Here is a 25,079-nt window from a genome sequence, read left to right as displayed (position 1 = left end):
ATTGACGTTGTGAATTCCTAAGTATTTTTACCACGTATCCTAGTCAACCCTCAAAAGTATGTTACGCTTTTGTCCGGTTGCCTTTCGTCAATTCTAAATCTTTCGCGTTGTTCATATAAATTTTTGCTTTAACATAAAAATGTTCTATATAGAGTAAATATAAAAGTATTTATATCATTTTGTGCGATCGGTTTTGGAGTTCACATTAAGCCTCTGCAATTACGGACGTGATTAGTTATATATTGCAATGACCTTCCATTCTGGGAGTAAGATTTATAATGCTCAAAGCTTCTACAGCTTAAGCGAGCTCGAAAGCCTTTTGTTGTTTGGTTTTGTTTTCTTTATAATTATTTCACATATTTAAAATTAACTTTGATTTTACTCTTTAGTTTTTTTTGCGAAATTTCTTTAACATTTAAGTTTGCAATATGTAAGCTAATATATTTGACTAGTTTTGTTTCATCTTTTAAATTATATAATTATACAGATAACATATATTTAGGGAATAAAACAAATTTGAATAAATTCCAATATGAAATCAAAGAAAGTTAACCAAATTTTCTTATTTTTTTTAAGACTGAAATATTTTGAGTTTCTATTTAATTCGATTTGCTTCTTGATCAAGTTAAGGATGAATATGGTAATATTTTTTTTGCTTGGCAATAATTATGTGATATGCCTAAGTTATAAGCATAGTTATGGATTGGATATTTTGTTCTTTTATTAAATATTAAACAATTATAACAATTTTCTTGAGTTCATATGATATTTCTGATATTTTTGGTTGTAGTTTTTTGTGTTCTTTGCCTTTGCCTTTCATATTTCATTCATTTTTTTTTAGGATTTTTGGTCATTTTTAAATGACATTGCTTTGAAATTTCATTGTTTCGGAGATTTATTCGTCGTCATCGTAATTTTGATAGGTTACATAACGTACCTGTGATTTATCGCGCCCATAGATTAAAGACTGTAAAGATTAAAAGATTATAAAGTTAGTATCTTGAAGTATCACAGCACATTTTGAAAAAATTAAACACAGCAGCAGATTTCGGTTTATTTCAAATATATTAAAATCAAAATATTTAAAAATATAAACTTATTAAGCAATAATAATGAAAATTATTTAACTAATTACTAAAGAAAAGGATTTTGTGGTTACAACAAATTAAACGTAAATAATATGCGTATTATACAATTTTAAATAATATTGTTATTAAAATATAATTTAGAGGTAAACTAAAATATAACATAAGAGTAAAGCTGCGTTGACAGCTCACAACCGCGAGGATTCGAATCCCTCGTTTATTTTGCCCCCATCCATTGAGCTGTGCAAAATAGCTGGACACGATGCCACAATGTGGGCAATCGAATTATTGGCGGCAGCTTCAGCAGCAGCAGCAGCCTCTGCTTCAGCTGCTTCTCTGGCCATACGCACCTTCTTCTCATCGCTGGTCGGTGGGTTTTTCAGGAGCGTAAGCAGTGGGGCATACAGGAAGCAGAGAATGGCGATGCCAAACAACATCCACTCGAATCCAATAGTCTTGACCAGCGATCCCGAGAGCGCCGGTCCGACAGCAAAGCCCACACAGAAGGCAACGTCGCCCAGGGCATAGACACTGCCATAGACCGCCGAGTGACGTATGTCCACCAGATAGCCCAGCTCTGGCATCATCGAGGAGTCCACCATGCCAATGGCAAAGCCCAAGCCAGCATTCGGTATTATCAGATGTGTGATCGATGTGGCCATTGGAATCTAGAGAGCGATCATCGTTGGTAAAATATTTTTGAATTTCTCTGAAAACTACTCACGAAGATCAGACAAGCACCGATGATAACCAATCCCAGACAGGCAGCAAACCAGCGTCCAATTTTGTGTCCCAGTGGTCCAAACAAATTCGTGCCAATCAAATAGCTAATGGAGGCAGGCAAAAATGCCACGCCCTGCTCCCAACGTGTTGCCCCCATATTGTCCACCATCCACAATGGCAGCGATGGTTCCAACATGGCAATGCCCATGTTGGCAAACGTGATGGCCCCCGCTGCTATCAGAATGTACGGATCACTGATGAGACTCTTCAGCGATGGGGGCTCCTCGGATTCTGCCTTTTGGATCGATGGCTGCAGCATGAACAACTGCAGCAAGCCATCGCCCAGCGCTAAGGCAGCAAGGATCAGGAACGGCGCAGACTTGCCCACAAACTCGTACATCACGCCACCAAACGGTGGTCCGATGAGCACACCAAGCGCAAGGCCACCCAGAGCAATTCCCATTGCGTTGCCACGCTCCTTGTCATCGGTGAAGCGATCCGCCAACATGCCCATGCCCGACACGGAGGAGCAGGAAGAGCCAATACCTTGCAAAGCTCGCGCAATGAACAGCACCAAATAGGAGCGTCCAAAAGCGAAGACTAGCAATAGAGGGAAATTATTATTAAATTATTAGTTATTTGTCGATTTAAAATTTAGAATGCGGTTGTAAATATGACATGAGAAAATAAAGCAAGTTAGAAAATTCTTTTCGAGCGCGTTTGATTGTAAGATATTGAAAACTATTTACGGATATTTTCTATTATTATCTACATTATTAAATTTATATTAATTAAAAAAAATTATTGAAAAATTATAGAAGAGTATCAAAGCTTTGTGTTAACAGAAAATAGGCAGAAGATGGTTTTTGGTTGGCTGCGATCAGATAAAAACTTAGAAGTTATTTAAGTGATAATCTTAATCTGGAGTATTTGTAACCTAAGGTATTTTTTAAAGTAATAGAATGCCATTATACTAAATATATATAATATATCGGTAACTTTTAGATTCTTTGGATACCAATTGGGTATATTTCTGGAAGACCAACTCGACTGTAGCTTTCTTACTTGTAAATTTTTGAATTTTTTTGTATAATAATTTGATATATTTACATGCTTAAAAATATTTACATGCTAAAAATAGGTCTGCCAAAAAATTAAATTTAAATTTAGTATTAGTCTGTGTTCGACTTATAAAAATCGTGCACAAAATGTTTTTTTTACGATGGGCAAATCAAATCTTTGATAGACAAAAAGTCGATGAATTGGAAAGGTACAAAACATGATGAATTTGTTCGATCATTCAATAGAAACAATTTTTAACGTATATATTTGCGTTGTAACCTGATGCCTCACGTAGAATGTTAAAAAAAAAAATACCATAAAAATCAACCAATAGTTTATTCCTAAGGTATCGATAAAATAAAGCTCGTAGGAAACAAAAAAATTCTGAAAATACTTAAAATCACATCTTACTTATCGTGGACAGGAACATAATGACGAAGCCAGCAAACATGGGTATGCTATAGCCAATGCTAAGGAAGAAACAAACAGAAAGGTTATACAATAATTTCACTATGTAAATGGTTAATAGTTACATACCGATGCGTAAGAGGACCAACAATCGGGTTAACCAGAAGCTGTACAATTGCCTTGGAGGCAAAGAGAAGACCCACTTCGACTGTTTCACCGACCAACTCATTGTGCCGTGCTTCCAACTCCTTATAATATGTGTAGTTTTCTAAGAAAGAGAGCCATTTAAACACCTTGAACTGGCAATTATGTGTAGTGCTTACCTTCTGGACTGAATGTGGTCTCGATCGGCGCCTCTGGCTCATTTTCGTTGTCCTTGCAGGGACACGGTGACTGTGTGGGCGTTGGAGGCGTGTTCAGGGTGAGCGGTGTGCGGGGAAAGCTGTCGAGTGGAGCGTCCGGATGTCGTATGTCGTACAGGAACTCGGGTATGATGGGAACTGTGGAAGTGGCATGAAAGACCCGACTAATGGTTTTGTAATTGAGTTGCAACAAAGAAATTTACGTACAATTAGCCTAACGGCTAGCCGTTAGTATGTTAGTTAGTAGCTGCTGCAAACGCTGCAAAAGCAATTTACTCAGCCAGTCGCATTTTAATTGCGTTACAGACCCGCAAAATTGTTGACGCTTAAAAGTTTATAACGGCTTCGAGGTTTCTAGGCACAACCCAGATTGCCTGCTCTAATTGAGTTGTTCGGCCCTGCCAACAAAGGTTGCAAGTTGCAACAAATTGCTGCACTCTGTTACCTCGCAACACTGAAGACACCCCCCATCTGCTGCTTTAAGCGGGTGTCATAACTTGAAGGCCATGATTGCCTTGCAGTAGGTCACTAGACTTTTAACAATGTTATATTTCGATTATTAAAATTAAAATATTTGAAATCTACAATTTTAAATAGCAAACGAATTCTAAATTTACACGGTTTTTAATATAGTTGTATACAAATTAATCATATTTGTTTAAATCCTAAAAATAGTTTTAAAACATTGTAACATTATTTATGGGTTTTCCCATATTTAGTTCAAAAATTAAAAATAGCACGAAATAAAGCTGATTTTGTATTATATATTTTAATTATTCCTTAAATATGAAATTGTTATGTTGTATTTATCCGTTTTTTTCTAGTGAAATTTTTAATTCCGTAGCAAAAACTTTATTGTTTGCTCATTATTTTAAACATCATTTCAAATCGGGCACATTCTTACATATATGCCGACTATAAATTAATTTAGCATGTTTCAACACCTTTGAAAATGTACCAGTATCTTAGAGTCGAGTACACCGACTCACCAACATTTTCGTTGTTTATAATTACTGTTGCAGTTGTTGATTCTCCTGCCCACCAACGTACATCACACTCTTCTCTCACCTGACCTCAACTAACCTCGCATTTCCTACTTCAGTGTTCAGTATTCAGTATTCAATTTGTTTGTTGCATGCTTCGGCTCTGTTTATATTTATTATCAACGCCCAGCTCCAACTGTGATACTCCACTTAGACCAATGTTCCTTTCGTAGTTGTAATTGCATTTCCTGGCATTATGCTAGACCCTTGTTGCTTCTCTTTCACTTTACGTACTATACATGTGTATGTAGGTAGCTGCCATGTTTCAATTGCGTTTCCAAGTTGAACAAGTGTTGAGCGATGTTTGTTATGATTGTTGCCTGGGCTTGAAGTGTTGTTGGCATAATGTGCGGCTTTTAACTAGACAGTCATGCGGTTGGGATAATAACAACTATTCGAGCTGGTAACCAATAACTATACAACTATTCATTTAGCTGGTGATAAGGTGTTAACACTTGAAGTGCTTAGGCATATATCTATTTGAAGGTCTTCGATAGGGGTCTATAATGTTTTTGGAAATATGAGAGCGGTCATTTAATCATAAATAATTGGAATTCCCTAAAAATGGACCCTGCTAGAATTATAGTTTTTTAAAGTAATTGGAGTATTTCTTTCCAATTTTTTTCTTTTAAAAAATACACTTTAAAATCAATTTTTTGAGAAATTTTAAAGTGTATTTTTTAAAAGATGCTTAAAAAATTAGTCCACTAATTTGTTTTTTTTTTGGAAATTTAAAAAAAGTGGATTGAAAAATGATTTTTACAGCGAAGTTTTTATGTATTTTAAAAAAATTATGGAAGCATATCAATCTCGTTTTGAGTTCCGGGAACAATTAAAGAATTAGATTATAAATTACCATGTTTTCATATGTAGATAAAACACAACAAATTATCATAATAACATGAATATGCGTGTATTACGGTTTTGATTTAAATTGTTTATGAGACCCTCGAATTATGTTAATACCTAGACATAGCAAAAAAATGGCACTCGAAGGATATTTGTACGAGTAGAGACCTAGTTAGGAACACCGTGCCAGCACGTACCCACTACACTCAGATTTGGGCAAGAAGTTGCACTTTGATACAGATCCTTGGGTGTTTTCAACGATATACTCGTGTCACAGATAATAGCCACAACACAACATATTCTACAGATGTCGCGCATGTAACCTGACATGCCATTTTATGGCGCTTGGAACTAATAATGGATTCACTTGCTAGGCAACCCATGCTCACCGTGTACACACAGTTATGTATACACAGTATAGCACACAAAGGTGGAAATGTGCTTATTCAAATTTGATAGTTGAATTAATGGGCTCTACCACTTAAAATGCAACGCCAGCGTAAACGATTAACCTGGCAATTTTATGCAAAAGAAAGTTATTGCAAGTAATTTTGTTGCTCCCTCCGCGGACAAATGCCGTGTAACTCATTAAACTGTCTCCGAGCATTTGACATACAAAAATTCTAAAAGCACGTGCAACTGACAAACGGTTAATGGAGCCAAAAGCTTTGCAGTTTGGGGTTTGTTGTTTGGGTTTGGGTTTGGGTTTGAGTTTGGAATTGGGATTGGGATTCGACTTGGGTCTGGGTTGCATTTCGCGTGTCGAAGACACTTAAACCGCAAGTCAGAGTACAAAAAAATGTTAGCGACGGGCCAGGCCGATGGGCAACCAGACAAAACAAATAGCTAAGACCAGGGATTCACCAAAGCAGTAACTGTGATTGTGATATTGCCAAGGAATTGGAAATACTTGAACTTCTTTTCTGCTTTTGCTTTTGCTCTTTGCAATTGCTCTGTATCTCCCCAAGAGATGTCTTGCTTAGTAAAATATGTAGATTGCTGGTGTTATTAATATATAAAATATATAGTGTCTATATAATGTTAATTATTAATTTAGTGTCCCACCATTTCCATATAATAATCAGACTTTTTTGAATTTTTTTTGACAGTAAAATTGGTGTTAAATTGCTTCATTAAATTATCTTGTTTTTATACCCGCCACCCATAAAATAGAAGGGTATTATAATGTTGTGCCTGCAGAAAATGTATGTAACAGGTAGAAGGAGGCATCTCCAACAGTATAAAGTATATATATTCTTGATCACCGTCAACAGCCAAGACGGTCTAGCCATGTCCGTCTGTCTGTATAAAACACTGGAACACAGAGATAGAGCTATAAATTTGTTCTACAGAATTTGTTATGTTCGCACGCAGATCACTTCCTTCCCCGCAAATTGACTAAAATCGATTAAGAAGCGTAATTTAAAAGCTGGAGTCCTGAAATTTTGGCTACGATCAAATACAAATTATCAAAGTTATTAAATAAATACTTTTACTAGGGGTCTTATATGCTTGGGCTGACAATCTGGTATATTTTGCACTCTACAGTATATCTTGAATATAGCACCACATTAATATATCAAATATAATATATGATTTTTTTTAGTATTTTTGTGTTATATTATTTTGGTATATTTTGAGAATATTACCGCAATATTTTGGTTTTATTCAAAATGGGTAGCGGGTATCTCACAGTCGAGCACACTCGACTGTAGCTTTCTTACATGTTATAAATAAATTAACTAAATCATAAAAAAGCTAAAAATTGTTATGAAACATTTACAGTCATGTACAAACATCTAGAAATATTCATAAAAAGTATGTCTACAATTTCGATATTCTTTGATATTTTTTTTGACGAATCTTTCCTTTCTCTCTATAGTTTTAGAGTATGCTACATTTTTAGCCCAGCGGTCACTATTTTGAAAAAAGTCTTAAGTTAAGCGATGATTAGTTTTTTAACATAAGCTGCCATAGTCAGTAACATACTATTTAAATTCATTTTTAATTTTTTGTTGTCTTTTTTTACAAAAAAAGTTGAAAAGTTTCTGAAACTACCTCTCATATATGAATTTATGGATGCAACTGGTAATAGAGATAAAGTTTGAGTAGTGACTAGTCACTGATTTAAATGCGACGACGTTTGGCCCATCCCTGGTGACAAAAAAATATTTTGCGGCGGCGTCGCGACGCTTCATTGTCGTCGTCAGGGCAAACAGCGATGGCAGTGAGGCAACAACCGGCAGAAGGAGCACACGACAAAGGCAACGACAACGGCAACGACAACGACAACGACAACGAGCATTTTAACGATGAGGATAGCAGTGGGCCCGTGATAATCGAATCGAACTCTCCTTGGATTTGTTATTTTGGATGGGTTTTAATTAATGCAAGAGCAGAGCTGAGCTGAGCTGAGAAAGAGGCGGCAATGCGACACCCAGCGCGTTCCATTTGGGAGTCGGCCAGTCGACCGTTGTTTGTGCGCTCCGTTTGGCTGGAGAGCAGCGGGGAGAAAGGCACTCGCAGCCACCGCCGACACTTTATACTCGACTATGAGCCTCGCGAGCGTCAGCGTTGGATTCAGTGTCAACGGCAAAGTGCGAGGAGAGGTGAGTGTAGAGTATCTAGAGTACGACTTTGCAAGCTTCAATAATCTGCTTTGCAAACAACAGGCATCAATCATCAGCACGATTCCTGTGACTCCCACGATCCGTCAACTGCCTTTGAGGAGAGCGTCGACTACGCCTTGGATGAGTATTTGCTGTTGGACGCCACTAAACTAACGCTGCAACGCCAACAGCAAGTTGGCCAGGCGCAGGGCGCCTTGGCTAACAAGTTGCAGACGAGTTTCTCCAATCTGCACGGCCGGCAGAGTAGTCGACATGCCAAGAGGCGTGCCTGGCTGCTCAGCAGCGGTAAAAGCTATCACTTGGATCATCTAACGGACTATCACTCTCTTTCACGGCGCAGCTCGTTGCAGGATGCGCCGGCCACAAGCTCGCACATTGGCAATCCCGAAGAGCGTCTGGCAGAACGTGTGCTCAACTGGCTGGACCTGGCTGGTCGAGCGGATATCGTGAAGGCTGCCACACCGATGGCATCCTCCTCCAATGCGACCCTGTTGCCCAGAAACAGCCACCGCAGCAATCGACATAGTCATAGTCATCGTGGCATGAGCCTCAAACGCATCTCCACGGCGGCGTCTCAACGCGTTGCTGCTCCCAGGAAACCAGCCAGCGCAGCCAAGCAGCCATCTCCTCTGCCGCCAGCTGTTAATTACCGCTCCAATTCTTCCAATGCCAAGCCCATTACCATCATCTTCAACAAGGAGGGCGTGCCAGTGCGCCTCAATCGTCCGGCCCGCAATATCGATCTCTGTGCGCTGAGCAACAGCGCGAGCACCACACGCCGTCTGGCTGGTCACTTGGCCTCAGCCAGGCTGTATAATGGCCACACCCCCTCGCCCACAGTGGAGGAAACACGCACGCCGCCAGTCAGCAGTCGCGGCTTGAACACCAATCAGCTGGACAGTCGCAAGCAGTTGCACATCTTCATGCCGAGCTTGCCCAAGAAGGGTTTGCTGCTGGCTGCAACAGCGAGCACCGATGATGTGCTCAGCGCGAGTTTTAGTGAATTGTGTTTTTAGGCAATCGCATTTACATTTCACGTTTGCAAAATAATTTCAAATAAACAAAACGAAGCAAAAAGCCGATTAAAATATTCTAATAACAAATTGTTGATTGGATCATCATCAAAAAGCGAAACGATTATGAAAGACTCGTTACACCGATATTCAAATTAACGTTTTCTTGTTAAATCTACAGAAACTTTGTGCTGTTCATATCTTCAGAACTAAGAACAGTTCTTAACCGAAATTGTATCATTAACATTGCATTCAGCACAGTTAGCAGCAACGCCAAATGTTAATTAACAGAGCTGTTACAGAGCAAACAGAGCTAATGCATTTAACCACTGAGATTTATTGGCTTACCCAAACAGACTCAGAAAAAGAGTGTGTATTTTGTTATCTACCCAATAAAGGCTATAAATTTCAGATCTATATTCCCTAGTATTAAATTAGACAGATTTTTATAAAGAATTGTTAATAAAAATCGATTGAACCACTTCGATTTCGAAAATCGCTCAATTAATAGTGTCTAATATAGGCCTGACATTAGGGAATCATTTATCAGCTACTTCAATTGATTGCAATTGGCACGCATATGCGCAGTACTTCTGATGACTTATTATTATTAGACCCAAGTTATAACCAAGTCAGTTGCAATGTCTAATGCAGCGGAAACGTTAGTCCAATTGTATATTGTTGGAACCTTTCCTTTGCGCATTTCTGGACTCTATCCGTACTCGTATCATCCAAGGAGCAGGAGGTTTAAACTCTCCTATGCACTGTTACTATCAAACATAATACAATTGTCTATATATATCTATGTGAATGTCTCGTTGATCTGGGAAGATTGGCGCAACTATGCTCAACCTGTTGCAAGTAGTTCCTCCCTAGCAGCTGTAGGAAACCTTTTCCTGCGTTTGTTGGCCATGATATCGACATTGGTATGTTTTCTGTGATCTTAAATCTTCATTATTTACTTAACATTGCTATGATTCAGGTGGTGTTGTTGCCTACACTGCTGCACAGTCGTAGCTTGGTTGAATCGGTAAACCATCAACTAAGTCTTGTGGAGGAATTCGTAGAACTTGGTCTTGATACCCATCTGCTTTACCGGCAACTTCGTTTTCTAACCGTCGTTTCCTGCGTATTGTTGGTTGTATTGGTCTCTCTCAACTGCTGGCATACGGTTCACTTCTATGAGCTGATCACTGGCAAAAAGGCGACGTTATCTTACTATATGGTCATGTCACTTTCCGATTATTACAGAATGCTGTTCATCTTCTTTCTGCGGGTGCAACTCGCAGTCTTGTACTTCTCCTCGGAACAGATTAATAAATCTATGTTCGATATGATGAAAATGGAGAAGTGGCACTTCAATCGACGATATTGCTTGGATATATCCTCAACAAGTGGCTAACGCTTGGCTTGATGATTGTACTGTATTGTAATAATGTTTAAGATATCTGTAAACATTTCCCAAATTGAGTAAAATTAAACTTTTTTCCTCTCAGCCTATGTTTAAACCAAATTGCAATCGTCAGATTTATATTTAGAAGTGTTTCTCAGAATTTCCCGTATAACTTATTTTTGTTTTATTGTTTTATTCATTATTGATTTTTACTTTGTGGTGCCATTGAAGCCTTTCTGGCGATTTATTTTCTGACGGATTACGCCATAATGTTTACGCTCTGGGGCATTCCCGTACCCACAACAACAACATTTTGTTGTGTTGTTTGCTTTCGACGGGTAGCTTGCAATCTTTGTTGATTTAGCATTGGGGGATTGTCACAACACACAATCGACATGATTGTCAAAATGTTGGTATTTACCTGAACAACAGCTTCATTTTATTTTAACGGTAGAATTAAGCTAATTCTTTAGTAGCAATCAACTGAAGATTTTAAACCAATTTCATTTTAATTTGCTTCGATCAAGCTAAAAACAATAATGTTTACTGAGTTCATTTCCAAAGTTATGTTAGTCGATCGTCACTTTCTATTCTTATTATATATAATTGTTAATATAACTCATATAAAAACATGCCAAATTAATTTGCGCCTAAATGTATGCTTTGATTTTTATGTACATATTCTATGCTTCTATGCATTGTCATAAATGTTATTCACATATCACACGATATTGTTTGATATCAGTAATGCGCAATAGGAACATAGTCAGAACTATAATAGCATCAATTATCAATAAATCAATCCTCCCAGCCATTCGCACCTCACCCGTGTGACACAGATTTTAATGACAACACCTAAATAGGCATAAATCAATTATTGACATTGCCAATATGTCCATATATATCATAGTAATCATGCTCGAACTGTCAACTGTTGCCGAATGAAGGAGATGGAGGCAGGGACTGGGACTGGGAGGGGGAGTGGAGTCGCCTCAAGCGTCATGCAAGGCCTTTGGTGGCAGTTGCCACACGTGGCACATCGTGGGCCATCTACGTCTTTAGCGAACGCGTTTTATTTTATTGCAAATTCGAAATTTTTTGGGGGGATGGAGAATCGTTTAATGAATCTGCCATGACAGCCACGACAACAACAGCAACAACAACAACAATACAGCGAGGACGACGCTAAAAAAAGGAGCATGTTGTGACCTTTGACGTTGGATATATGCTATCGCCATGGTGGGCGCTACGCTAATAACAACGTCATAATGTAGCAATGGCAAATGCCACGGAAAACTTTCGGCTCAAAGCCAAGAGCCAAGAGCCAAGAGGCAAGAGCCGAAAGCCAAAAGCTAAAAGCCAAAAGGATACAAAAGACAAAAGGCACGCTCGCAATTACGACGCAGCTGGGAAAAACTTTTCGCCTGACATTTGAGTTTTCTCTTTAGCTTGTGTAAGGAAAATGCGCAACAATAGGTGAATTATACTTGAAAAACAAACAGCAGGCAGATAGACAGGCAGACAGATAGACACACGGCCAGAGAGTTAAATGCCTTGCCTGACGTGACTTATTCGCGTTTCTGACGCTCACGCGGCAAGTTGCAAGTTGCTCGTTGCCAGTCGCCAGTTGCCAGTTGGCAGTGAGACCAAAAAAACCTAAATCCGATTTGTGATTGTGAAATCCTAACAAGCATAGTTTGTACATACTTAATTTTCCGGCAATTAGTGTGCGATACCAGCAGCCAACTCATGTCAACTGATGAAGACTCCCAGGGCAGTCCGCTCTGCCCAGCAACGCCAACATCCGGGGAGCGCGAGCGGGAACGCGACCGCGAAACACGGGAACGGGAACGGGAACGAGAACGAGAGAAGGTTAAGGGCAGGGGCAATGCTGCCGACTTGCTGCGTCATCAGCAAAGCTTCGAGGCGAGATATAGCAGCATTATTCAGAAGCAAATCTGGGAGACGACCATCAACAAGGATGTGATGGAACGACAACTTAATGCATACTTTCCCTTTGCGCGCAGTGCCTCACTCAACAAGGACGGTTCGCCGGGATTCTACCTGAATCCCAGCCAGGGCACTAGCGAGAGCTCGATGAAAACCCGCTCTCTGGGCACCACGCCCATCAAACAACGTTCAACCGCTTGCCTCGAGAAACTAGAAACTTTGGATATAGCCGAGAAGCAGGAAACGCCGGGTAAAGCAAAACCATAGAGAAAGGACTTTGTAAATTACTGCGAAGTACCTTGATATTGAATTCCAATAAATGGGATATAAAGGTATTATTACTATATTCCTAATACCTTGACGACTTCAAATTTGAGAATGGTTATGTGCTAATATGAAATTTGCTGAAATGCAGCTCGAACCTGCAACCAGCTCATTGTATAAATTATCGAAAAATCTAAGATTTTTATTATCCAGTTGCAGCTTATCGAGAATAATGTTTTATTATACATATTTGATAATATTCATTTTGATTCGTTTCACTTTACTAAATTTACACTATTATTCAAAACATTTCTTTAACAGAAATTTGCTATTTTTTAAAAGTTGAATTTCTGACTATACAAAAAATTTTCATTAATTGAATTTATATAGGCATTTTTATAAAGTTTCGAAACAGCTTCCTAAAAATGTCTCTTCTATGTAGTACTTATATTCCCATTTCCACTTATTTATTCTCAAGTTATTTGTAATATGCTTAATATGCTTAATACTACTTCAATGATTGTTCCCACGTTTAATATAAGTGTGCACTAGTCTATAAGATATTTTGTCAATTTAAAAATCGTATCAGCTCAAATACTGTCGCAAACAGAACCAAGAAAAAGATTTCCTTAAAAATTGTGATTGTGAAGGAGATTTGAAATTATTTTGTATATAAAAAATGAGTGTAGGGTATCACAAAGCCGAGACCTATTTACTTCATTCCTACTTGTTGTACTTACATTTATATCAAGCAATAAAAATCTACCTTATTTACTCTATATTCTAGTGTTCACTGTAGTTTTCTGTTTACATATGCAAGAGGGGCACAGCAAGATAAGACCTAATGTCAAGCATAAATCACGGCAATCGCCTTAGTAAACATTGCCGCTATCCTCTCCCTTTGGGGAATCCCCTTTTCTCCCCTTGATTGCAGCTTAATCAAATTTATGAGCATTTTATGCTCATTGCTAGAGATCAAATGTAATAAGCATGTATTTCTCGCAATTTTCACTCCAACACCTTTAACGGTGAAATGAAAGCACTTAAGTGAAAATGCCTCAAGTCAAACTCGAACGCTAAAAGCATATTTACCGTAACCTCCCCCTCTCTTCGGCCTGCTTCCCTCACCCTCATCCATCCTCTGGCCATTCGGCATTCGCAGTTAGCGACAGGCAAGCGGAAACTAGAAAAGAAGCTCCGAACTGAAGCTGAAGCTAAAACTTCAAATGGGGTTTTCCTTTGCAACGCTTTTCCTTTTTCTTTTTCTTTTTCTTTTCTTTTCCTTTATTTTTTGAGGAGACGAAGATGGAATGGCGTTGAGCTAATAGTTTGTCTCTTTGTGCACTGCTTGAGCATTTCTCTCGACTTTCGCTTTGACTTTTACTTCCGAATCTATCAACAAGTTGCTCAAGTGCCGCCTGCGCATCGCATCGCAATTTGTCTTTTGCCCAACCCGCCATCCCCCTTACTATCAGCGGCTCTTTGACTCCAACTTGTTGATATAAATTCATGAATTCCATTTAAAGGAAGAAAAACCCGGACAAAAAATTACAAAATGTTACAAGTCGGTGTATTCGACTTTGAGATACCTACTCCATTTTGAGATATCTATAAGATATACTTGGAGCAATAGAATAAACTTAATACATGTTCTCCTGATTATTATAAATTTGTTTTCTGAACAACCAACACCTTTATGTATAGGCATCTTAAACCTTGCATAAACCTGATTCCTAATTCTTACACGGAAATGAAGTACTTGGAAAAATCAAGCATTTTGGGCTTGATTTAAGTAAAATAATAAAATAATATACTATATAGCATTAAACCCGAATTAAAACATTTCAGGATTAAGTAATGAAGTAATTTTGTACTTGGAATTCACATTACTTCTAGCTTAGTTCGGCGTAATTATCGCGGATTTTTATTCTTTGTATAAGACAAAAGTTGACAAAATCTATATTCTAAAACAAACTGCAAACTCAAAAAATTTGTTAGTTTTATGGATTGAAATATAGATAGACAGAAAAAAAGATAGCTTGAAAGTCAGATGTACGGACAAGTGGAAGAATTTGGCTGTTGAAGTCAATTAATAGTATTATTTTATATCAATTCTTTTGCAGTTATTAATAATATCCATCTATTCTAAGTGTGCAGGGTATAAACATTGTAAGCAACTTCAATCGTTTCTGTGTGTTGTCAGCCGCAGCAAACATTTACCAGACTGAAGTACAATTGTGTGGTCCGGCCTCTGGCCACAGCGACCACTTGAAGTCCATATGTTTGTCCAGACACTTGACATAAGCACTTGCTTGCTGCGTTCCGCCCTTGTCACTCACTCCCTTCCCCCCCCCCTTCGATAGATTTAGTGTCACACGCAGCAGAAGCTTCGGCAATAGCAACGACAACGACAACGGGTCGCGTGTCTATTTAATTGACTGTCGGCACTTGGAGCTTCCCCATCTCCCATCTCAATCCCCAATCGGAATGCGTTCGCTGAGTCTGTGAATGTGTGTGTGTGTGTGTGTGTGTCGGTGTCGGCTTTTGGTGCTGACGGACAACGCAAATGGCAAAGGATATAAGGGTGCTCGAGCATTGATTAGTTGCTGCTGGGAATAGCGACTTCACTGGGATGTGTTTATCGCTCCAAGATTCACTCTTAAAACTGCGAACATGAAATATAATGGCAAGTCCCTTGGCAACACTCAACTCAATGCACAATGACAGTTGAATTGATGAACTGGAAACAGGACTCAAGACTCAGAACTGGCGACTGCCTGACTCGCAACATTCATTAGCTTAAGTGGCGCTCTGTGGTAATTTTTATGGCCAACAAATGGAAATGAATAATCCTCAGGTGATGGCGTTCTATGGTATTCTATCCGTATTCCGTTACCAAGACAAATGGCCATCAAATGCTAATGGGCACAAGATTTATGCGAATCTTCTTTTTTACACTACTCGTGCTTAACTTATGCAGTAGAATATACATTTTTAAGATTCTCTCTTTAGCCACACTCACCGACAGTCGTTAACAGCATGTTATCGAGGAGCAGAGCAATGGCAACAATGACCAGGACAAGCCGATTGGAGCCACGCCAGCTGACCATCCACGATTTGGCAGCCGCCCATGTGCCCGCCGCCCGAGGATCTTCCTGACGATACAGATCCGGAGGCGCTTGTCCACTTGCCCCATAATATGGCGGTTGCTGTGACGCTTGCTGTGGTGGATGTTGTGGCTGCGCCTCCTTGCCCAATCCCATGATGCCGCAATCCGCCTCCGTGTTGCCATTCTGCTGACTGCTTTCCAGCTGCTGCTTGAACGGATTCTTACTGGGCGTTTGCTGCGGAGGATTGTTGCCATTTATGGTGAAGGATGTGGTTTGATTAGCTGCTGCTCCCTCTGCTCCCGTCTCCACTGATTGCTGCTGCTGCTGCTGATGCTGCTGCTGGTGTGCTGGGTATTTGCGTGTGCCATCTTTGCCCGCATCAGTCGATGATTGCATTGCGTCGCCAGCCGCTTGTTGCTATAGCGAGCGAAATAAGAAATATGGAACGGAACACAATAAGCCGATTAGCCTTTAAAATGTAATCAGAATGTAAGCTGCTTGCGACTTGGGCATCAAATTTCCAGTCGCCCACTTTACGCCTCACTGATTTGCACTAATTAAAACTAAATTATATATCTTGTTTCGCAATTTTCAATTCAAATAATCACATTCATATTCTTATTCGCAGGCGCGCAAATTGCAAAATAATCAAAACAAAATCTCACACAATAATTCAAAAATAATAACAAGAAAATAAATTCGCGATTTAAATACCCTCACAGCTAGATTACTGTGTTCTGTTTGTGAATAGATGAGTTCTTCAATTATTTCAGCTACACCGCGTAATTTCTATAACAGAACTGACATATATTTCTTAAGATCGTATGCATATATATGACTATAGATATTGATTTCTTATGTAACAAACTTGCCAAGAACAGGGCATTTAAAATTATTTGTGAAGTAGCTCAAAAATGTGATTATTTTTAGATCTTAAAAGCCACTTGGCTCTTATAAGTCAAGTGGTTTTTATGATCTAAAAATAATCACATATTTCAGCTAACTTTGTGCATCGTGAGAAAATATAAAAAATATTAATAAAATTATGTTATTCATTTTGGCAGTTATTTAATATGGATTATGGCCCAGGGAATAGGCCAATAAAGACACAACAATGAAGCATGTCAGACCATACAATAAAATGATTATACCCTCTGTTAGGGTACAACACTAATAATGGGGTGTGTTGCTCTAACATTTGAAACACAATGTGCTTACATTTAAATATTTATTTAATTGCATTTGTTGCTTCACAGTTGGAAATTAGTCTTTGAAATTTGTGTGTGCAACGCGCGTCGTAAATGGAAATTCAATTTCACTTCTAATTCGTTTAGAAGACATCACACAACAGCCACGACCCAAATACACACACATACAAATACATATAAACACACATATACGCACACTTACAAGTGTGCACTTGTGCTTAGTCAAAAGTCACCCAGAATCAACAGGAGGGTGGAGTTTTCTTTCTAAGACAACTTTTAGCGAAATTCATTCTTCGCTAAGGGAAGAAGAGAAGAAGCAGAAGAAGAGTGGTTGCGACTTGCAAAAATTGAATTAACTTGCCGTCAATTAAATCAAAACGTTTTTGTAATTGAGAACAAGATGGAAGATGAATTTGCCCACTGAAAAGACTTTTGATTGAGTGCACTTTGCATCAAAGCAGTGGAGAAAGAAGCTTTCAAAGTGTTGGTTAAGCTTGCAGCACTCACTTTTAGGCGTTAGCAAACACTTGTTAAGCATTCAAGCTTAATGAATTCATTATCTTATCTATCTCATAATGGTAAGCACTAAATAAAGTTAATAGTATTAGTTAAATCAGTTAAACTCTGTAATTAGAGGTACTTCGAAAACTCAATATTAAAACAAATTGATAATATAAAAATCGTTTTGAATCACTTTTAAATCTATTAATACTTTGAAAGAATTCTTCCATTTATAAAGTTACACCAAAAACAAAAATTGAATTCATAAAAATGATCGAACATTAAAATACTAGTTGCCCACATACTATATATTTTGTGATATACTGATTAGATAAAGCTAATGCTAAGCATTACAAAGCAAAATAAAAAATATAAAATCCACTGTATAACATATGAAACATTTGCATATATTAATTATCGTGATTAAGCATTTGTATATGACATATCAGACTAGTTTCTTGGCAACACGACTATCCCAACCTTGTCTCACAAAAGATGACAAGAGAAAGAGCCATGAGGGTCAATAACAAGTTTATCATTTAAAAAAAAAAATTAAAAAAAAACGTGAAAGATTGTTCACGAAAAAACAAATTAGGCTCAAAACGTGCTTTGCTTAAGTGAAGTACCGAATTCATTTTAAGCGGATTGAAGCTATCGAAAAAGACAAACAAAATACAAGATGTGTATATAATTAATTCAAATTTGCATAAATCAAGAAATCAAGAAACTCGAACCGAGTAAATGTTTACTGAAGATTACTTGGCTGTGTATTTATGCTTATGAGATCGAAGAATGCATGTATGTTAAGATGAGTTTGCTCGACTATAATGCACTTATTTATTTTCACGAACCAATTAAAAATAGATCGAATGTCTTTCTTATTGGTGGGGTAATGTATAACAATTTAATTGCAAAGTTGTATATATTAGAATCAGATAGAAGCCTAACTTTGTATTAGTAGCCCGACTACTTAAGGAACTAATTGTAGTGTCACGTTAGAGGCAACAAATGTGCAATTAAAAATGATTTGATCATCTGGGCAATTAGTTCTGACACTAAATTACGAAAATGTATATCACAATTAATTCAATATACTAGAGTGCAAAACTATTCGCGAATATTTATTTATTGTGTGAATATGGTGAATACTGTGAATACTTTTGAAATGTTTACAACTTTGCATCAAAACATCACCAGAGAAACATGTGCCCTAACTTGTTATCAAAAAACGACTAACACATACCCATTTATAGACAAACACTTAAGGTAAGTAAACTCTTATATTCCCACTGCATTTATTAGTACAGGGTATTTAGAAGTTGTTATCATGTTGAAGACATCAGCAATTAAGATCGCTCAAATCGCATACCATGCTTTTGTATAATTATTTAAATTTCTTGAAATTTTTATTGGCTTCTTTGCGTTTGTCGTAAAACTAAGGCCAGGTATTCTTACCGTCAAGCTCATTTCAGGTTTGTAAATCTTGTTAAATTACTTTAAATATCACTGAAACACTCACACAACACAAGATTTGATAATAGGATTATTTGGAGAGCTGTGAGAGGAAGATCCACAGAATTATGATTAGATTTTCTCCAAAAGTTAACTATCAGCTTTTTTTGTATTGTAAATTCACTTTAATAATCACTCTGAATTTTCGCTGTTATTATTTCTAGGGTTTAGTTCTCAGTTCTTATTTGTGGGGATCGCGTTGAGATGTCTGATTACTGTGCCGACAAGTCTGCGATCTGAATTCAAACTGAAATCGTTGGCGTGTCGCTTGGCGCTTTTTTAATGATTTTTTTGTTTTCGTTATTTTTTCCAAATACAACACAAAAACTTTTAGCTATTATTTATTTTGTTAGTATTTTTGTTTTTGATTTTTCGCGCGTGTTTGTTGTTGATATTTCTGATATCCAGTGGCTTTCAATCTGCTTAAATTTCAAATGAATGCATTTTAAAGTGTCTAAAATACATTTTTCTAATTATTAGCAACGATCATGCGATTTATTTTATGTGCCTGGGAAACTTATAATAAAAAAAGTCTATGCTAATTTTCTGTTGCAACTTCAAAACGCATGTCCATAGTGGAATGAGTGATAGAACTTATTACCTTAGTTTGCTTCATCAATTTTAATTGCGCTCTGGCTGCCAACAATGCGCATACGTCGCGTGTGCCCTTTGCTCAAAACGTTGTTCATGAGAGAGTCAAGCCAAATAATATAAATCAAAAGCATTCTAAGGTAACTGCTCATTTTAGTCAAAGTTGAAATGATAATACTCTATAGAAACCTATTTTAAATAAGGAATTTGCATTAATTGGTGATCAAACAAAAACTGTATCGCATTTATTTAGCATAAATTTTTAATTTTAATTTCAAATGTTTTTAAATGCTTGTAAAAATTTTATATTTAAATATTCTGAACAATATCAAATTTTGATTTTTTCTCACAATTTATTGAAGCATGTCTCGTTATATAGATCTTATTATATTCACACACATCGTTCTAACTGAAATTTGAGTATTAAGATAACTTAAGGAAATCCGAAAAATGTATATTACTAGTACAAAAATTTAATTATTTATCTTTTAAAAGTGAAAGTTTACTGTGCTTATGAGTTTGAAATATTTATATCGAACAGTTGATTATCTCACTTAACAAATAATCGAGAGTACACTTTGCTAAACGGCACAATAAAACGCACAACATTTTGTTAAATCATATTCACCTACACATGCGATGAGTCTGTTAAGATTTAATTGCCTATACTCGTATTTGTTATTTCTGTTTATTGTTTTCATTTCTTTGAGCTTGCGTTAATTGCAGCAAATTTAACGGCCGTCATACGAATTTTGCTGCCGACTGGCTTCCTGAGCTGAGCTGCTGAACACGCAACTTGAATTCTACACATTTTTCAGATTTGTATAGAAAACATTAATTAACACCGAGCTTCATCTTGTATTCAGCATTGAAATGCGCTTCTGAATGCATTGTTAATATTAATATAAAAAAAAACATATCTTATATACACTCTATACATATTCTCAAGATTCTCGAAAATGCGAATAAAGTAAAGAAAATATTGTAAAATTCATGTTTGTTTAGACGAAAGTTAAAGCGCGATTATCAAAGACATTACTTGCAATATATTTAGTAGGATGCTTCTTTAAGTTTCTATTTTTATACCCGTTATCCATAGGGTAGAAGGGTATTATAATTTTGTGTCTGCAGGAATGTCAATGTGGTATGTTTAGTATATTTTGAATGTGACGTCAATACATCAATATACCAAAGATAGCCTTTGGAATATTGTGGTATTTTTTCTGTATATTGACTGTTTTGCTCTTATTCAAAATGAGTAACGGGTATCTCACAGTCGAGTTCTCTCGACTGTAGCTTTCTTACTTGTTTTGTTCTTATTCTATATTTTTATGTATGCGCATTGTTTTAATACACTGAGATAAATATTCATTTCGTTAAGAAAAAGTTCTGCTAAATGCTGTTTTCAGTCAACCAAACAAGGTTCATGTTTATTGCAACATTTTGCATAATAATGTGCATTAATTACCGACCCTCATTTTGTGGCAAGCACTAGTAATAGCCCAGAGCTAACTACTCAAAATCAATACAACGACCGAGCTGAGTTTGCTATGAAAGTTGAACTACGTGCAACGGGTAATATTTTAAAAATGAAACGTGACCAACGAACAGTAGCAAAAGTTGCAATACCCTAGTAAATCTGACCTATAATTTTGTATGTAAAGAGAAGCACATCTAATAAAAGTAAAAACCACATCATTATATATTTTTCTCTATCTAACCTCATGCTTAGAGGTGATTTAAATAAAACTATATAAAACAATGATTTGGAAATAAAACTAAGGCAGGCGAAGGGTATCGCGATGTCAACTTTGGGTGACAAAATCGTTCTGTTGATAATTCACTTACCTGTATTATTTGTTATACGCCCGTTACTTGTACAACGACTTCCACTTGGGGTGTGTATGTGTGTGTGTGTGTGTGGAATAGCGACTATCTGCTGAGCTGATGAGGTAGGAAAGGGAAGGAGAAAGTTGCCTGTTGAATGTATTCTTTTTACTGATTGCTGGTTCTATTGTGTTTAGCTTGAAGTATTCAAAGCTTTCGCAATTGTGGATTGCTGCTGATTCTTTGGGGTGAAGTTGTGCGTTGGAATATTCCTGTGGAGTAAATAAAGGTAAGTAATGTTATTTTGAGTATTTGAAATAAAATAAAACTCGATTGTTGTATAGATGCGATTTAACGTACATATAATATATTCAAATCGTTTCCTACTTCACGACTATAAAATTGAACGCAACATTTAAACCACGTTCACACAATTTGGGTCACTTGTTGATTCGTTGTTGAACAAACAATGTACTGCACAAATTTACCGCACAAAAACCAGTCAACTGCCAGTGGGCATAAGGTTTTCTATTTTATTTCCCAAACGAAAATAAATATGCACGAGTATTTCTAAAATAAAATATGATTGAAAGCAAAGCCCCAAAGACCTTACGCAAATTGCTATATTGCTCGTATGTGTAATTGCGGAACTTTATGCTGTGCAAACAAAAGATTGGTGGACGGAGTACAACACACATTTTTTGTAGACTGTGATTACACTGGTGAGCAACGAATTATTTTTGATTGTACTATAATAATGTGTGGAACTTAGAACCAATCGGATGGTTTATTTTCACATAAATTGCTTGATAGTGAAATATAACATTAGTTGCTTAAGAAATCTATGTTTAGGAATTGCAATGGTTTGTACGTATTTAAAATTTTATATTTTAAAGAAGTTAAATATTATGTATTCTGCATGACTGTAGTGATGACAAACCTAAGAATTAAGTATAGTCTTAAACAACATGTCACTTCATTTGCGTATGTGACATAGTCTATGTTGAATAGTGTTTATTTATTGAAAGTAATTCATGTAAAAAAATCTCCCCATAGGCTTATATTGATTTAATATTCTCTCACATACTTTTATATATGTAATAATTATGTTGACATAAGTCTGTATGAGATGTGTATTTCACAAAATTGTAAATCTATTAAGAGTCGTTATTAAAATCAATATAGATTTAAAAATCTGTAAAATATTATTTATACGGAGCCGAATTTCGATGTGTTAATATTCATTTGGTTTTAACTTACACCCGTTTTTCTGTTAAATTACATATTTTCAGTTTCGGTTATTTTGTTATTTTTGTATGTTTTATTTGCTTTTGATTTTGTTTCTTTTTTGTTTTGAGTTGACGCACAAGTTTAGCAGTGCATTTGCTATTTTGATAGAATTTGAATTAAAGTTGATTAACTGATAAATAAACTACATTTTCTATGCGCTGAGTATAGAAAATGTTGCCTTTGCGGTCGCTGTGTTATTTTGGAAATAAAGTGCTACAAGTGTTTGGCGGTTGGTGCACTAGGAACGTGGAAACGAAACACACGTCCATCAGCCACGAGATTTCATCTCGCACTGAAACTCTTCTGCGAACGCCGCACGAGGCGCGGACAAAACGCCATTCACTGCGTCAGGATGTGGAATGCGATGCGATGCGAGCGATGCCATGCGTAAGTCAGCAGCAGCAGCAGCAACAGCAAACAGCAGATGTCGAAGCTGCGCTGCAACTTGTTGTATGCGAGGCGGCAAAGTCGACGTCAACGCCGACATCGACATCGACGCCGAGGCCGAAGCCGGCGTTGACGTTGTCGCCTGTTGAAGTGCCCGCCTACCCCTTCAAGTGTATTGCAGAAAACTGCCAGCGGCAATGATTCTGCTCAATTGCCTTCATTGTGTGTGCCAGAGTGAGACAGAGCAAATGAGCGAAAGAGAATGAGGAAGACAAAATGAATGGAAGAGAGTTAGGGAGTGAATGAGTGTGTGTCGTTGTGGGTCTGCTGTTTGATTTTATTTTCACTGTCAATTGCGTTACGCGCCTGTAAGTATGCAACACATACATATACACATACATAGCCGTTAAGAATACGGATGTATTGGTAAGTGTGCATACTCACAACACCAGCATAATATGCCTAATTGATTCTCCTGTTAAATGGGCGACAGCTTTTTTCTTGCCTTAAGTCGATTTTACGTTCGACGAGTATTGCTGAAAATTATGTGTGGCTAAAACACATTCGATTATTTGCATCTAGACTTTAATTCATTTCTTTTGTTATTATGTGTGTTTAGTTTCGATTGATTGTAATTGCAAAAGAAAAGCATAAAAACCGAACTAATGTATTAAAACTATTTTTGACTATTGCGGCTTTCACATTAGGCGTAATATAATCATTTTTAGAATTACTCAGCGTATGTTTTGCGATTTTCTCTATTCTCCCATTTTCTTATTTCTACGTATATTCTTCATCATTGCTTCGAGAAAGCTCAGCAGGTGTCTTTGGAGAAACGTGTTGTTGCTGGGATTGTGCCAATTGTTCGGTACGAATACTTATGTATTTGTTAGAGCGGGAAAATAATGTAAAAGAGACTCACCTGATGGACTTCAAGTATATAGGTATGCCCAAGAGTCTGTAATGCTGAAAACTGGGTCAACCTACTAGATAAGCGTGCTCGCTTAGGTACAATATGTGATCTACTGCTAACTGCAAATTGATGCAATTAGGCGGACAGGAAACGCGTCAAGTGGCATTGACGAACCGCAGTGCCAGAGAATCAACACGCGAATGAGCCGCGGATTACGAGAGATACAGTATTAAATGATGTCTGAATGTCTCGGTCACACTTTGAGCACTACGACATTACTGATGTCATGCAAAGAAACTGTAAATAGTCAGAAATATGCCAACTCGTATGCCAACCGAATAGAATTCTACGACAATACATTGATTTCTTTTTTAAAACGCAATCGTTGCAATTCAAAGAAATAGCAACATTTTTGCCCCAGTACCTCAATTTACAAAACACTTAAGGAAGCTAGTCCCAGGCCCATTTCAAAGCGAACGTAAAAATACGACAAATGCTTATAGAATCAACAGAAAAGAAAATCAAAAGGCCTAAATGCCGTTGAAGTGTTAAAGTAGCGTCGCCAAATAACCTCAAAGTTAATGGACTAGAAATTTGCCATGACGGATGGCATTAAATAATACATATTCGACTGTAAGTATGTTCAGACATACTTCAAAACGAATTTCCTATATACAAACATACATATGAAAAGACATATGTGGGTGGTTGGAATGGACTTCACTGAAAGCAGGACAATAGAAATCAAGCAAAAGTACTCTCATTGAGGGTAGTTTCCTGGCAGATACTTTACGAACACAATCATATAAAGTACTATATAATACAAAAAAAATTAATTTAATAAAATATGGTATTATATGATATATGTACATAATATAATATAATATAATAATTTCATACTTTGGGGTAAGTTGCTATTTTATAATTCTGCCTTCAATACTCTTCAATAAAAATGTAA

At 37.1% G+C, this 25,079-nt stretch overlaps 3 protein-coding genes across 6 annotated transcripts; 2 read left to right on the top strand and 1 right to left on the bottom strand.

Annotated features, from left to right (window-relative positions):
- Positions 1 to 143: 143 nt before the first annotated feature.
- On the bottom strand, positions 144 to 24,308 carry LOC133843654 (synaptic vesicular amine transporter). Of its 4 annotated transcripts, none has more exons than XM_062277297.1 (8): positions 19,057 to 19,332; positions 15,805 to 16,309; positions 3,602 to 3,778; positions 3,408 to 3,546; positions 3,282 to 3,340; positions 1,810 to 2,408; positions 1,436 to 1,753; positions 144 to 967 (listed from the first exon to the last, which is right to left on the bottom strand). In XM_062277297.1, exons 1-8 carry the CDS (start codon positions 19,066 to 19,068, stop codon positions 896 to 898), a joined length of 1,881 nt encoding a protein of 626 aa, XP_062133281.1. In that variant the 5' UTR covers positions 19,069 to 19,332; the 3' UTR covers positions 144 to 895. The 4 variants fall into 4 exon arrangements, with proteins under 4 accessions (XP_062133281.1, XP_062133280.1, XP_062133279.1 ...); XM_062277296.1 differs by lacking the exons at positions 144 to 967; positions 19,057 to 19,332 and adding exons at positions 21,553 to 21,803; positions 24,131 to 24,308 and having other exon boundaries at positions 1,143 to 1,753; XM_062277295.1 differs by lacking the exons at positions 144 to 967; positions 19,057 to 19,332 and adding exons at positions 21,553 to 21,803; positions 22,792 to 23,148 and having other exon boundaries at positions 1,143 to 1,753.
- LOC133844110 (uncharacterized) lies at positions 7,528 to 9,254 on the top strand. Its single transcript, XM_062277943.1, has 2 exons — positions 7,528 to 8,141; positions 8,205 to 9,254. Exons 1-2 carry the CDS (start codon positions 7,961 to 7,963, stop codon positions 9,176 to 9,178), a joined length of 1,155 nt encoding a protein of 384 aa, XP_062133927.1. The 5' UTR covers positions 7,528 to 7,960; the 3' UTR covers positions 9,179 to 9,254.
- Positions 12,105 to 13,079, top strand: LOC133843229 (uncharacterized). The gene has a single exon (XM_062276672.1). It carries the CDS (start codon positions 12,318 to 12,320, stop codon positions 12,783 to 12,785), a length of 468 nt encoding a protein of 155 aa, XP_062132656.1. The 5' UTR covers positions 12,105 to 12,317; the 3' UTR covers positions 12,786 to 13,079.
- Positions 24,309 to 25,079: the final 771 nt, after the last annotated feature.

Source organism: Drosophila sulfurigaster, chromosome 3, assembly GCF_023558435.1.
Source record: "Drosophila sulfurigaster albostrigata strain 15112-1811.04 chromosome 3, ASM2355843v2, whole genome shotgun sequence".
Taxonomy (NCBI): Eukaryota; Metazoa; Arthropoda; class Insecta; order Diptera; family Drosophilidae; genus Drosophila; species Drosophila sulfurigaster.
This window is presented reverse-complemented; position numbering and strand designations above follow the sequence as displayed.